The sequence below is a fragment of the Lactuca virosa genome, chromosome 4 (genome assembly GCF_052849685.1).
Source record: "Lactuca virosa cultivar CGN04683 chromosome 4, Lactuca_virosa_CGN04683_v6, whole genome shotgun sequence".
Classification (NCBI taxonomy): Eukaryota; Viridiplantae; Streptophyta; class Magnoliopsida; order Asterales; family Asteraceae; genus Lactuca; species Lactuca virosa.
In genome coordinates this window covers 522687596-522704297 of record NC_136429.1, presented here as the reverse complement: position 1 = coordinate 522704297, position 16702 = coordinate 522687596, and the positions used below count along the sequence as shown (strand labels likewise).

Genomic DNA, 16702 nt, shown 5'->3' with positions numbered 1-16702 from the left:
GTTTAAAATGATAAATTTCAACTTTTAATTTTAAAAAAATGTCATTTGGGTATCCGTAATAGTACAAAGGATGAAAACCGGTCTCGAAAAATCTCAAAATTTTTGTATCAACCAAACCGGTTCCTAAATCAATGAAGTGTATGATCTCATGTTTCAAAATCACGATCAATTCCTTCTTCAAAATCGATTTTACAAACCGATTTTTGGATTGAGTCATAAACGGATTTTTTTTTTTCACCTCTAATTTCATTGGTGTGGATCCATATTTTGATCCCATTCACTATGGGCTACACCGCTACCCCTTAAAAGTTCAAAGCCCAATTTACAGGCAGAGAGAGACGCAAAGTAATGACTAATGACTAAGAAAAGTGGAGGGAATGATTCCACTCGGCACCGTTTATTCCCCGGGGATCTCGATTTCCATGTACAATTGACTCGTTGCCCGAACTTCTCCGACGAGTTACTTGACTACAACTGCACTCAGTATCTCCGACAGTTGGATTTTCCTGTATCATACAACGATATCGACATCGTAATTAGGTCTTGTGTAAAAGTAAAACCATGAATAACTCGGAGCAGAAGGTGGTGGCTGTGATCATGGTCGGTGGTCCGACGAAAGGTCCGATTGACATTCCTTTGTTTTCTATCGTCGAATTTGCGTTCAATTTTTTTAATTTTCGTTCACCGTGTTGGAATCCGCAGGTACTCGATTTCGGCCACTTTCGTTTAATACTCCGAAACCTCTTTTCCCTCTAGCCGGTCAGCCGATGGTTCATCACCCTATTTCTGCTTGTAAATCGGTATTGTCATTTCCTTCCATCAATTTTTTTTAAGCTTTTCTTACGTTCAACGTCATGCTACATTAAATTGAAATTGAAGGAAGATGTAGTCAAATTAATTGAATTTTTAATTTTCGTGTATTTGTAAACCCTAATTTGAGTTGACGATGCTGATTTTATACAATGTAGATCCCTAATTTGGCACAAATATTCCTCATTGGATTTCACGAGGAAAGGGAATTTGCATTATATGTGTCATCAATCTCCAGTGAACTTAAAATCCCAGTCAGGTAATTAGCTGATTGTATTGAGTATTGACGTTTCTTTTTTTCTTTTTTCTTTCAAGATATTTTAATCCATATGTTGATCTTCAAACTACATCATTGTCCAGATACTTAAAAGAAGACAAACCTCATGGTTCAGCTGGTGGTCTTCATTACTTTAAAGATCTCATCATGGAGGATACCCCTGTACATGATTTGCCCTAATCCCCCACATTTCTAAACTTATTGTGGTCTTTTTGTTTCTTTTGTTCATCTTTCTGATACTTGTATTCTATGTGTTACAGTCACATATCTTTTTGTTAAACTGTGATGTCTGCTGCAGCTTTCCTCTACCAGAAATGCTTGGTTAGCTATCAACCTATCATATATGATATGACTTCTTTAAATGATTTAATTTATGTCAATAAATGATGTAATTGTGTGATCTATTGCAGATGCCCATAGGAGATATGGTGGGATGGGGACATTGTTAGTTATAAAGGTTGAGTTTTTTATGCAGTAAAATCTTCTACCCTGAGTCTTGATAAAAGCTCCAAATTTAAGATTGAACTTGCTGTTGCAATATGCAGGTTTCTGCCGAGTCTGCTAGCGAGTTTGGTGAGTTAGTTGCTGACTCAGTTACAAAAGAACTTTTGCATTACACAGAGAAACCCGAAACTTTTGTAAGAAAACTCTTAGTAAAAATCAATTACTGTTGTAAAGTTTGGTTTATTATAAAGTTATTCAATTGCTTTTATGTCTTTGTGGCATTTCTTAATAGTTCTTTTTTTGTGGATTGCAGGTGAGTGATTTAATAAACTGTGGTGTTTATGTTTTCACCCCAGAAATATTTAAAGTTATTCATGACATACGTACACAACATGAAGACAGAGGTTAGTTTGTCACACACTATCTTTTTAGAAAAAAGTTCCAAGTAATATATTTTAGCTCAAAGTAAAGTTTCAAGATTATATAAAAGTCAAGAACATTAATACTATCACTGTGACTTTATTTAGAATTACATCACATTTAATTTGGAAAGTTTATCCATTTTTAATAATGCCATCCAAATGCAAAGCATGTTTTCACTGCTATAATTGGGTGAAATTTTAAAATATAACGTCCTAATAAGAAAGAAATTTTGAAAGTAAAATGCTTTAGATGGCATATTTTTCATAATATAATAAAATATTAAGATTTTTTTTAAACAAAAAAGTAAAAGTATGTTGCTATTTCTGAATTTTTTTTCTCATTGCAGCAAATCTCCACACCCTATCCAGCTATGATGCTCTTCGGTTGGCAACAAAGTAAGATCTTTTATTTATTTAATTTTAAATAGGATATTGTATTATATACACTTTCAAATTCAATATAAATTTAATTTCTTTTAACAGGACACCTACTAAGGATTTTGTTAGATTGGATCAAGATATATTGTCACCACTTGCTGGAAAGAAGCAGTTATACACTTATGAAACAATGGATTTCTGGGAACAGATTAAAACACCAGCGTATGTCTTTATATTTTTTATAAAATTTATATTTTTCTTATCTGACAATTTTAATTTTTAGGATGTCTTTAAAATGCTCGGCTTTATATCTTGCCCAATTCCGATTCAATTCTCCTGGTCTTTTGGCTTGTGGGGATGGAATCAAGAATCCAACGGTTGTTGGTGATGTTTATATCCATCCATCAGCAAAAGTACATCCAACTGCAAAGGTCAATTTTTTTATCATATTATTTACAATTTTTTATTGGAGTCCATTTTTGTTTACTTTTTTTTTTATTGAATAGATTGGTCCGAATGTTTCGATTTCTGCAAATGTTCGAATTGCTGCTGGTGTAAGGCTCATTAGTTGCATCATTTTAGATGATGCTGAGATACAGGTACAAAGATGATCCCTTTGACTCAGACATGACATGACATGACATGACAACTGTGTTTGACATACATTGGACTTGAACTGATACTACTGATGTTGATGGGACAAAAATTACAGCCTTTTGTCCGACCTAAAAAGGTGGGAACAAGATGGGACAAAGACTCCCTCTCATTGTCTCGTATGTGCAAAAGACATAAATGTCCTCCTCATCTGCATCATCAAAATTAGCCCTAAAAGCTTGTCGAGTCCCGTCCCGTCATCTACGTTTTACAAATGCAGCCTTGGGCTGCATTTGTTACACGGGACGGGACTGAATGAGCTTTCTAGAGCTATTTTCGATGATGCGGATGAGGAGGGCATTTACGTCTTTTACACATACGAGACAATGAGAGGGAGTCTTTGTCCCATCTTGTTCCCACCTTTTTAGGTCGGACAAAAGGCTGTAATTTTTGTCCCATCAACATCAGTAGTATCAGTTCAAGTCCAATGCATGCAAAACACAGTACAACCTATTCTGTCATGTCAGAAAATGTTACCAACTTATTAAATTTTTTTTTGCTTTTTGTGTGGAAAGGAAAATGCATTTGTAATGTATGCAATTGTCGGTTGGAAGTCATCGTTAGGAAAATGGGCACGCGTCCAGGCAAGTTGATTTATTTATTTTTTAATTTAGTTTTTGTATTGCAACTTATATTGATTAATAAAGTTGTTGTATTGTTAAAGGGTGAAGGAGATTACAAAAGGAAATTGGGAATCACGATCCTTGGAGAAGCAGTGACGGTTGAGGATGAGGTTGTTGTGGTTAATAGCATCGTACTTCCAAATAAAGTTCTTAATATAAGCGTGCAGGAGGAAATCATTCTGTAGAGAAGTTCACATGGGAAGAGTAAAAATGAAGTAGACTTCTTCCATAAGCTTGTTGTAATGTTTTATGATTTATCATTCGTTGTTTGGTTTTGTCTTTTCTGTAAGATTTTATGATTACAAGGTTATAAATACAATAGTAGATAGAGAGTGGCGAAATAGGGTGGGGTGAAACAAGTAAAGGCTTTAAGGCTACACCGCATGATTATGCAAAGACAGAGGACAGAGAGAATAGAATGATTGATCGATAGAGTTTGTTAGTGATAAATTTGATGAGATGATATGTTGTTTGAACCCATTCGATATCTATATTTATATACATTGTTGTATTTAAAGCTAAAGTATCAAGATTTTCAAAGAAGCTCGTTTAATGATATGTCTCACTTGGTTGGTTCAAGGGACACATATTTGAGGTTTTATATGAACATGTTTAGCAACGACTCTATTATTAAATTAAACGGCCTAGGAGTACAAGTGTCACTAAACTACTATTATGGACAACCAATGCGATAATACAAACTTTTGTATATCGGGTATATGGTTATCAAAAGTGGGAGGGTGAGTTTTTCCATGTGGCCACCTTCAACCTCATCACCATGTCAACCATGCCCCTCCACTATTAGAGAGATAGAGAGCCATGGTTCCAATTATGATGACGCCGACCGCGCAACCATTGAGGTGGTATTCACGCAAATGACACCCACCAAGTTCTTGATGACACACATTAGCCTAATCGGCAAAAATTAAAGATGTAATTTTTATTCATTTGGAAATGTTAGACAAAAATAGTTCTAAGCATTTGAAATGTATAAAATGACATAAAATATAAAAGACTAAAAACTAAGGGTGTGTTTGATTGTAGATATTTTTTTCTAAAAATATAAAAAGATAGAAAACATGTTTCGATTAATACTTTCTCCAAAAAGTTTATAAGAAAAGAGAATTTTCAAATTTCTAAATTTCACATAACTTGGAAAAGTGATAGTGTGAATCCCAGGGCATTCACCATCCCTTCCAATCATAGAAGTACTTTACTTAGAAAAAAAAATTCAAATTCCAAGTAAGGATAGTGACTTTCTCCTGTAATGAATAGAAAATGCCCGAGATCTATGAAAGGAGAGCTTAAGCGGAAATGAAAAGAAAATGCAGGAAGCAACTAAATTGAAGGATTCGCTTCCACATCGCTTCGTGAGCTTATTTAGTAGAAAACGAATGTACGCCCCTTTAGAGAAGAGATATGCGCGAGTACTACACGGGTAATAACCCACATTTTACAAAAACCGGTCGCACATAACATTTGATTAAAACATTGGGTGTTACCATTAAACATCATACAAACCATAGCAAGCAAATAAGAATTACATCAATAAAATACATAAGGAACTTAACAAGTTCCACTCCATTCTCTATCTGATAACTTCTACTTCCACCTATCATCTTTCTCCGTGAATATAACCTGGGATACATGGGATTAAAAAGAGATACGTAAGACAAAAATGTTTCGTGAGTTACATGGGTTCGTGATCCAAAACATTTCAAGCATTTATATGAAAAATCATTTCATCTATAACATAACATAGTTTTAGACCATAAAACATTTTCAAGGTAAACTCTTTTCATACAAATCAAAAATATCATTTCATATCTTATCATTTCATATCTTACCATTTCATGTCTTATCATATCATTTCATTTAATCCTTTTACATTTCCATTTCCATTTCTAAGATCAAGGTGGAAAGAACAAATCAATCCACTAAGGCATCATGCTTTCAAAGGCCAAGGTGAAAAGAACAATATCAATTAACCAATGTATCATTCTCTTGGATTTATTTCCAATTCCAATGTCGAGGTGGAAAGAACAAATCGATCCACCAAGGTATCATGCTGATCAGGTTACCTACTTTGCGAAGGAAAGGTACCAACCCAGTAGATTCCTCTAGTGCCTCTTATGAGGTATCATGACCGGGTCAGTTTTCATTATTTCTTTACTTTCTTTCCTTTTTTATTACTTTTCATTACTTTCCATTTCTTGTCATTACTTTCCATGCTTTACACATTTCATATGTTAGTATTAAAATACTCATTTAAAAAATTAAAGCATCTATATTTCAAAACATTTCAAATACGTTGTCAAAACATCCATTCTTCCAAAATGTTCTTTGCTTTCAAAAACATTCTTTCCTTCAAGGAATTCTCTCAAAACATTCTTTCCAAAAACATTTAACACTTTCTTTTCAAAACATTTCATATATCAAATCATTTTCATTATAATAAAAATCATTGTGCCATGTGCCCCAAAGTAGGAAAATGCCAACATGTACTCATATCAATCACGCGAAGGTTAGCTAGTCCTTTTCTAGTTTCTTTCCATAGAACAATACTCTTCAAATACTACCTACACCATATATGGACATAAGTCATTAAAATGACCAATATACCCCTTAATGGTTCCATTACTAAATTTTATTGCTTTAAACTATTCCTCATGAAAAATTATGAATGTAGGCGAAACCGTGAGTAAATTTGAGTCTGTATCCAAAAGTTATGAAGAAAACAAGCATCTCACAGTCAGAGACTTCCAAGGCCGTGGAAATTAAGGCATGCATTTCCACGGGCCGTGTTTTCATGTCTGGACACACCCAAAACTCCATTTTTCTCAAAATAACATTCTACTTTACATAGTTCTTAAATACCCTTTTCCAAATCACTTTTTACCATTTATTTAGGTTCTCACACATAATTAGAAGGTGTTTTATCATCCAAGCACACCCCACTTAATCCATTAAGTTCTCATTGAAACCATTTAAGAACATATTGGTTCTCAAATTCCATAAGAAAGGTTAAGTATCCAATTGTTCAATTGAGCATTCCAAAACTCATAAGGTTTATTCCCAACTTATTGAATACTCATATGTAAGTTGTCAAGCATATAAAACCACCATTAATCTTATTGTAAATGCCCAATCTAACTATGGAATCCTCAATTCCATTTTGTGTTCCAAAATTGCCCTTGGGCCATAACTATCACTATCACTAGAGCTTTGCTAACATTTCTTCATTTTTATGTTTCACTATCACCTTTGGAGTGTCAATTCATGTTCATGAATGTCATTCGCTTCTTAGATGTCAATCATTACGTGGTTATCAAGAGATTTCCCAAAATGCCCTTATGGCCAATAATTTCATGTATCCATCAAAGAATCAAGTAACACCTTATATTTTGAATGCAATTCATTCTAGGAGTATCCATTCATGATTATAAACTTCCTTTACTCATCAAATGCTCAACTAAGAAGGATTCTATTAATTTCATCATATTGTCCCCAAATCCATTTAAATCCAAGCTTACATTTACACCATCAATTGCAATATCCCCAATTTGGGTTTTCTAGGGTTCATGGAGCTTTTTACCCAAATCATCAAATCCATCAATGGGATGCTTGGATTAAGATTAGAACCATGGAAACCACTCAAGGGAGGTTAGAAAACCAAACCCTAATAATTGTATCTCATCAATTTCAACATTGGAGTTTTACCCATTTCACAAACTCGATTTCTAGGTAGAAAGGGAGAGAAATTATACCTTGCAACACTTGATTTCTTCACAACTTGCATCACTTAAACCAAGAAAACTTGAGATAGAATCCTAGGAGCAAAGAAAGATGAAAATTGCCATTGGAGAGGGTTTATAGAGCTCAAAATCGTTCTTCCTCCATAAGGGAAGAGTGGGTGCATCTTATTTCCCTCATTTTCACATTTGGTCCCTCAAGTTTGCCCATTTTGGCCAAAACTCACCAAACCTCAATATTTGTGTTTTTAATTTAAGTATTGACATAATAAATCCTCCTCCATCCATTATATAACCTTTTTAGTCTTTTCCACTAACTGAGTCAACCATTTGGTCAACTCACATTTCAAATTTCACCCTTTTGGTCCTTTAACTTTTAAATGTTATTATTTTCACTTCTAAACTTCCAAACTTCATATCAACTAATGATATGATTATCCCTTGATGATTTAACCATATAAATCATTTTCCATTTATTTACTTTATTAATTTAAGAACCCAGTCTTAAATTTCAAGATGTTACACTGAACAACACTATCCCAAATTCTAGACTCCCAATAACCAAGGAAATCTTCCAATCTCGAGCCGAACTTGACGATAGGTTGATGAATCCATTGAACTTCAACTGATACAACTCAAAACTTCCAAAGAATTTTCGCTTTGATGATAAACGAAATGACAAATTATCGAGAATGCATAGACATCTAATCTAATGAACGAATACACGAACCCATGAAGAGTTGAACATACCCATCTCTGAAACTGATTTACCGATCGACTAATGCCCAATCTAGACTATAAATAGAAATCCATACAACGAGCTGTCAAATCCCTCAACAACCGATACTCAACCTGAACATTCCTAGCATCTCACCAGTGGCTACCATAAACTCCTTGACTAACTACTTCCTGCTACGAGACAACTCGTGTATTTCCTGAACACATACATCTGATAGCCACTTGCTCTACACCTATGAGTTGACCAAATCTTGAATCGAAGTCTCGTATACCCGCACCGCATATCCCTATGAACCATTCTTCTGACACCACAAATTTGAACAGATCAATGATCCTCCAAGCATATTACCTAGTTCTCCCCTACTTAGGGTTCGAACTACCACCCACTGGTGTTGCAAACAAAACCATATCTCAAACCGGCTCAACCAGGTACAAACCATCCCTGACTCTTGGAATGTATAACACACACAATATGATCTTCCAGATAAGGACGGAGAAAAACCTAAAAGATTCTGAATCTTGGATGAAAGCCTCAGAAATTTCCAATCATAACCACTTCTAACATTAAGAACCCCGCACAGATGTACAAGCAATAATTCTGACAGTCTATTCATATCACCGATTTTCTATCTCAAAACAAATGGATTACCACTTACCTCATCCACAATTCCCAAACCATCAATCCGGTACTGGACTTGCCTACATCCAAAGAAAACAGACCCTTGATCACATATTAAGAAAACCAATCCACAAAAATCCTCTTGTGCATTCCCGCACTGCCATACTGCCGTCAAAAAACGCAGTCATATAGCCCCATGTTGGGTCTACATCCCAACTCTGAAAAATACATGTCTTCTCTCTCTCTCTCTCTCTCTCTCTCTCTCTCTCTCCCCTCTGAACACAAAAGGGTGGAAGAACAAGCACATGCCGAAGGTAGTGTTATTCCAATCCATCTACCAATCACTCAACCTCTAGCTACAATCCTCTAGCCGATCATAACTATCGCTTATTTCTTAAGTCTCGCGAATCAGTTGGCACTACCATCAAGCAAGGCCATCGAGACCTCAAATCAACTAACTCACCTAGGTATGCACCATTCAAACCCAATCCTATATGGTTACTAAATCCCAATCAATCACCAGACTTATCCTCAGTCTGAACAACCATAACCAGAAGATTAACAGATACGGAAACCCTGCCACGAGTCATGGTTATCCAACCATGTTATCTACCCTCAACCAGCTCCTTAAAATCCTCGCGAATTCCCTTGATTCAAGTATGGATCCTATGCTTCTAGTATTACGAGCCCAATACTATCTTCCACACCTATCCATACTTTCCTCAAGAGTCAATCTCGTGTCCTCTAAGTCACCTATACAAAATGATACTCCCAATACTCGCTAAAAAGCATAGCAACATTACTAAAGCACTTCCTAGGCTCTCCTAGGATCTCCACCTCATCCCGCCATTAGCTGCTGAAAAACCCTTATTAATGTCAGCTAACCACTTCATGAATACAATTACATGCAACAAAACTTAAATAATCTTTCAACTTAAAGAACCAACCCTACAACGGTTAGACTCAGACGAGAGCTGTGTAATAGGGACGAATACATCATTCTAAAATTATTTAAGCTTTGCAACATGTAACTTATCATATTCATTTACTAGTTAAATCACATCAATATAAGTCCCACAAAGCACAAAGCAAACAACATTCGAGCAGTGAAACCGAATGACTATAAGATATCATAAAATGATCAAGCAGAACTTCATACGTAATTCCTGACCACTAGGATCAAACATCTTGGATACACATACATCCTACATCTACACTCTCAAGAGTGGCTAATCATCCCTCACCCTGGCTTGCTATAAACTGTACTCATTCATGAAACTTCCACTAACCCTGCAGTCACTTGTGCATGTTAATCATACATAACGCTAGATCCCATAGACAAACGAATACTTGATTCTACCCTAATCCCTTTATCAGATATGAACATGAAATAAGGCTAAATCAAACATTCTTAGGCTATAAAAGCTTAGTTATTTACAACTATGATGCACACACTAAGCAAATACAATAATGATGTCAATTTCATCTAGTATACAATAAATTCTCCTAGGCTATCAGGCATCATACATCAGACAATTTTAGCATGTCATTCCTAAAGATCCCTAGCATACTACTAGAATGCAGTTCTATCATAATCATCATAAGAAAATAACAGTGTGGGTATCTTGGGGTACACTTTCTTGCTCTGACTGATCATACACATCTCAGCCTTCTTTGGTTACCTTTGAAAACAATTTTGAAACAATTTTATTGGAAACAAATTTGAAAACTTTTACAAATCCTTAGCTTGAGCCTGGATTCACATGAATGCTCATCCAATTCACTCAAACCAGGGATCTGATACCAACTTGAAACATCCTAAAATCACGGTAAAAATTTTCATTTTTAAATCAAGAAAAATCATCGTTTTCAAAAAAAACCCATATCAAAACCAAGTATCAACTACAAATATCCCAAGATCATTGTATCACAAAATCTTCCATAAACATGTTATTGAAGGATGTGTACGATCACACATTTGATTTTTCTCGATCATCTGAAGTACCTAAAACCATAGCAATCAAACTATAAGCATGAATCTTAGTGAGTTCCCCTAAAGTACCACACAGAACCATACAGATAACAACATGCATACATGAGCCTTCAGCCTGAACGGACCGTCGTACCGGGCCAGCAGCCTATCTGGACCGTTCTCGGAGCCTTCAGAATGACTGGTCCACCTCATCGGGCCTACAGTCTATCTGGACCGCTCTCTGGGCCTTCGATCTGACTGGACCACCTCACATGCCTTCAGTCTATCCTAACCACCCTGGTGTCTTGGCCTTCAGCACAAAGCAGGACCGCCTCAACCCAACACAACCATAACATGTCAACATATACAATAAGATTCGATAACCAGCAACACAAATAATCATACAGATCTACCAGTCTAACACATACTCAGTATACACAGGTAAACATACATATATACCAGTATAACACATACTCAGAATACATAGGTAATCATACAGATCTACCAGTCTATCATATAACCAACATAACATCAGTCCAATATACCAGAAAACATAATCCAGTAGGCCGAAATTGGTGCCTTTGACCCACAAGTACAGTGAGGAAAACTCACCTGAGTCACAAATCCGACTAACACCCAGCTCAATACCGCGCCGAACACAACTAACTGCTCTCTTGCTAAATTATGGGGGCTTAACACCTCCTATCAAACCACACAAGGTAAACCCTAAGTCTACCTTCTAAAAATAAAATTTGACCAAAAGTCAACCTAAGCCAAAAGTCAACGTAAACAACCCAAAGTCAACTATTCAGCCTCACGGAGTGACCAACCGTTGGTCACGTCGTGAGAGCTCACTCAATCCGATTCCAACTCATCTTGACTCAACCCAACCAACTCAGACATGAAAAGTCACTGGAGCTGACCTCACATCGTGAACAGCCTTCTCTCACGTCATGAGCACAGTCTGAAGCCAAAAATCCAACAATTTAAGTCCTCAATCCATTAAGCCTCTTGCTTTAACTTTCCAAAAGGTATTATAACTCCGTAATACACTTAAAATTCGATGCTTTATGGGCATGTATGTCCAATACATGTCTAGATCTCATTTGGGATCAAAACTGAAGAAAAGATCATCCAAATCTCATGCAAAGGTTCAAAACCCAACCATTCACTAGATCTGAACTTCATGACACTCTAAGGACCCTTATAACCCATAAAGTTGCCAACTTTATGGTTTCCATTCATTCAAGCTTGCTCAACCAAGGAGAAAAGTGTGATAAAACTTAGATCTAGCCACAAAGAACAATAAAGGTGGAAGCTTTACCACTTACAAGAGTCCAGAAACAATGTGAGGTGATGATGATGATGATTCCTTACAAGCCTCTTCAAAATATCACCTTCTTCTTCTTCTTCTTCTTCTTCTTCTTCTTCAAACCAAGAAATGCTGAAAAATGGCCAAGAATCAAGCAAGGGATGAAGGCTAGGGTGTTTTTGAGGTAAAAGAGGGTTTGGAGCTTGATAATGAACCCTAAAATGGGTTTAGAGGGACTTAAATATGAAGGAAACCCTAAATGATCATGGTCTTGGGCTGCATCAGTTCTCATGTCGTGAGCCTCTATGTCTCACGTCGTTAGGCCAGTCTCGAAGAAATTTTTTATAATAACCCATCTCACGTCGTGACCACTCAAAGGTCACGTCGTGATGATCCTTTTCTTCCAAAATTCGACCTTTTGACTCCTTGAACCCTAAATCGATCCACCCTTGAAAACGGGTGTTACATTAACCATCATCACCTCCTTCCATAAGGACTAAATTTTACCTCCTTAAGGCCCAAAGCCTTTACACAACTGAATTCTGGCCCACAACCCTGAAATAAGAAATGACAGGAGACAGTGTGTTACACATTCACCATAAAAGTCTGTGACATAACTTGGGGAATATCTTATTAATTATTAACATATCTATGTGGTCATTTTGAATCATACATGAAATTTGATTTCATGCTAATTAAAACCTTATACTTATATCAACAAAATTATTATGATAATTATTAGGTTAAAGAATATTTTTGTGTATTATATTATGCCAAGAATGGATATTTTTAAAAAGAACCATTATCCCACATAATCAGATTTTTTAAAATTCATAGAATCAGTTAACTGTTAAAATTCAGATTTTAATTTTTTTTTAAATCTAGTTTAATTGACAAAAATACTCTTACAATAAAATTTATGTTATTATACGGTACATGTAATTCCATTTTAATACCATAGACCCTTAAATCATAGTCATTCATTCTTTTCATTTATTGGTCCATAATCGTTTCTACGACCACACAATACTTATTGTCCATAATATAACCTAGCCCTCCATATATATATATATATATATATATATATATATATATATATATATATATATATATATATATGACAAAACTGCAAGAATGGTCCTTGTGGTATGTCAAAAAATGCCACTTTGGTCCAAAAAGGTTTGAACTTGCACCACTGGTCCAAACTTTTCATTTTGTTGCAGGTTTGGTCCAATTTCTTTTGGATATTTTTAAAATGACGAAATTACCCCTTGGTATTTTCATTTTCTTTTATTTATATTAGAATAACTAAAATAAGAAAAAAACGTATAATCACTTCTTCCAGGTTCATCTTTCATCCCTCCGGTAAACATCACCACCACCATCACCGGTCATCATTTCCCCCCATTTAGCTCGTCACCTCCACATCTCTCCGACCAAGCTTCAACAACGATGGATTTTGGATTTTAAGTGGTGTTTTTTGGGTTCGATGGCTCATCATCTCCCCCCATTTAGCACACCGTCTCCACCACCATCGGACCACCACCGTGTGCATATCTGCAAATACCAACACCACCGACATTGGAGAAGTAGAGAGACGACGTCACTCCTAACCTTAACCCTAACCCTAGCATCATTGAAGCTGACAGAGGTAGTCGAATCTTGAAACCCTAACCCTAGCTTCGTCGCCATCCTCCTTACGGATTTGCAACACCCACCCAACGCTTTCATCGTCGGAATTGAAAACCCTAACAATCAACCGTCGTCATCATTCCGACGAACACTAGGATTTGCAGAGGATTGGAGTTGACTTGAGAAACGCAGCTCGAAGACCTCTATCAGGTAACGATAACTCTACCCGATCCTTTGTAACTTTCACCACTGGTCTAAACTTTTCATTTTGTTGCGGGTTTGGTCCAATTTCTTTTGGATATTTTTAAAATGACAAAATTACCCCTTGGTATTTTCATTTTCTTTTATTTATATTAGAATAACTAAAAGAAGAAAAAAAACGTATAATCACTTCTTCCTGGTTCATCTTTCATCCCTCCGGTAAACATCACCACCACCACCACCGGTCATCATCTCCCCCCATTTAGCTCGTCACCTCCACATCTCTTCGACCAAGCTTCAACAACGATGGATTTTGGATTTTAAATGGTGTTTTTTGGGTTCGATGGCTCATCATCTCCCCCTATTTAGCTCACCGTCTCCACCACCATCGGACCACCACCGTGTGCATATCTGCAAATACCAACACCACCGACATTGGAGAAGTAGAGAGACGACGTCGCTCCTAACCTTAACCCTAACCCTAACATCATTGAAGCTGACAGAGGTAGTCGAATCTTGAAACCCTAACCCTACCTTTGTCGCCATCCTCCTTACAGATTTGCAACACCCACCCAACGCTTTCATCGTCAGAATCGAAACCCCTAACAATCAACCGTCGTCACCATTCCGACGAACATTAGGATTTGCAAAGTATTAGAGTTGACTTGAGAAACGCAACTCGAAGATCTCTATCAGGTAATGATAACTCTACCCGATCCTTTGTAACTTGCACCACTGGTCCAAACTTTTCATTTTGTTGCGGGTTTGGTCCAATTTCTTTTGGATATTTTTAAAATGACGAAATTACCCCTTGTTATTTTCATTTTCTTTTATTTATATTAGAATAACTAAAACAAGAAAAAAAACGTATAATCACTTCTTCCTGGTTCATCTTTCATCCCTCCGGTAAACATCACCACCACCACCACCGGTCATCATCTCCCCCCATTTAGCTCATCACCTCCACATCTCTCCGATCAAGCTTCAACAACGATGGATTTTGGATTTTAAATGGTGTTTTTTGGGTTCGATGGCTCATTATCTCCCCCCATTTAGCTCACCGTCTCCACCTCCATCGGACCACCACCATGTGCATATCTGCAAATACCAACACCACCGACATTGGAGAAGTAGAGAGACGACGTCGCTCCTAACCTTAACCCTTACCCTAGCATCATTGAAGCTGACAGAGGTAGTCGAATCTTGAAACCCTAACCCTAGCTTCGTCGCCATCCTCCTTACGAATTTGCAACACCCACCCAACGCTTTCATCGTCAGAATCGAAAACCCTAACAATCAATCGTCGTCACCATTCCGATGAACACTAGGATTTGCAGAGGATTGGAGTTGACTTGAGAAAAGAAGCTCGAAGACCTCTATCAAGTTACGATTACTCTACCGGATCCTTTGTATCATCAAAATCAGAGCTGGAACAAGAAGAAGAAGAAGAAAAGGGCTTTAAGTTTTGGTTTTGGCAGCATGATGGCTGCAAAGAAGAAGTTGTCTGAGAAGTGTTCCGGCAAGGTTATCGACTCCGATGAGATGTTTGCTTCCGGCGAAAGGGTGGCGTTCCGTCTAGGAAGTCGTCTGAGAAGTGTTAGATTTCTTTGTAAGAGAAAGAGAGGAAGGCGGAAGAAAAGAAAAGAGGAGTGGGGGGTTGTGGTGTATAAGATATATAAGGTATATAAGCTTAGATACTAAAACCACCATACTACATCGTTTTTGTACCATATATACATTATAATCATTTACAGTTCTTAATATTCAACTCCTAACTTCATTTCCTTCCAATATCTTTAGAAATTTTACCATTACCTTCTTATTACATAGTTTTCATTTGCAACTATAATATATATAGTTTGGTAGGTACTCGGCAAAAAGATGTGATGAAAGAGGACGATAAAAGTGAAATTTAAAGAAATCTTGGAAGTAAATCACGTTACAGGTTGAAGTTTAAGAACCTTGTACGATTACATTGCATATATGATACAGAACGACATAGTATGATGAGTTTTGATACCTAAGCTTATATACATTCTGGGTATATTCACTTTTCCATATATATATATATATATATATATATATATATATATATATATATATATATATATATATATATATATTATAACATGCGATTATCAGGTACTTTTATTTTTAGCCCATGACCTAATCAAAGTTTGCACATTTGGTCCCTTGTGGTTTAAGTTCCACCTTTCAGCCTGTGCGATGGGCGTACATGAAGGTACGCGCAGAGTACTTAGGAGAAGCTTGGGACCGCGGAAGCCATGCTAGTACGTTGGGCGTACATGTGGTACATTGGGCGTACTAGACCAACGTCTAAAACCTAAATTTAGGGTTTCACCCTATTTAAAGACATTAACTCACCCTTGGACCTCCCATAATCAACCTCCACTCCTTCCAAACCCTAACCTAGAGTGTATTCCTTGTGAGTGGAGATCTTGAAGCTTGGTGGTGATTTTGGTGGCCTTTTGTTGAAGAAGAAGACTAATGAAGAAGGTAGTGTTGCTTGCAAGCTTGTGGAACCAGAAACTACTTCATTTTGTGCATCCTTTGAAGGTATAAAGTTTGTACCTTGATGTGTTTCCTTCTAGATCTCTATAGATGAGTTTTTATGATCTTTTTGTCCCAAAGCTTGGACCTTTGTGAGTAAGGAGTACTCCAGAGCATATTAGTTGTCCTTTCATGTGTTTTAGGTCTTGTAGATTCATAAAAAATGGTTGCTTGATGGTCCCTTTCTAGCCATGCAAGAGTTTTGTGGTGTTCAGTATGGATTAAGTTAGAGTTTAAGAAGGCCAGATCTGTGTTTGGGATGCATGTCTTAACAATGCACAAGCTTAAAGTTTTGGA

General features: G+C 36.6%; 1 protein-coding gene across 1 annotated transcript; it reads left to right on the top strand.

The window, feature by feature from the left end:
* The first annotated feature begins 311 nt into the window (after positions 1–311).
* LOC145109457 (uncharacterized) lies at positions 312–4131 on the top strand. The gene is made up of 14 exons (XM_079046615.1): positions 312–619; positions 703–800; positions 969–1069; positions 1171–1249; positions 1348–1408; positions 1498–1544; positions 1633–1725; positions 1845–1935; positions 2301–2349; positions 2437–2553; positions 2615–2762; positions 2838–2930; positions 3501–3569; positions 3650–4131. Exons 1-14 carry the CDS (start codon positions 562–564, stop codon positions 3791–3793), a joined length of 1248 nt encoding a protein of 415 aa, XP_078902741.1. The 5' UTR covers positions 312–561; the 3' UTR covers positions 3794–4131.
* The last annotated feature ends 12571 nt before the right edge of the window (positions 4132–16702 follow it).

What these genes read in the sequence shown, in the direction of transcription:
- LOC145109457 (XM_079046615.1), top strand. Translation starts at nt 562, where the DNA reads ATGAATAACTCGGAGCAGAAGGTGGTGGCTGTGATCATGGTCGGTGGT. An exon ending in TCCTCTACCAGAAATGCTTG is followed by an intron (nt 1,409 to 1,497) that starts GTTAGCTATCAA and finishes GATCTATTGCAG; the next exon opens with ATGCCCATAGGAGATATGGT. An exon ending in GAAAATGGGCACGCGTCCAG is followed by an intron (nt 3,570 to 3,649) that starts GCAAGTTGATTT and finishes GTATTGTTAAAG; the next exon opens with GGTGAAGGAGATTACAAAAG.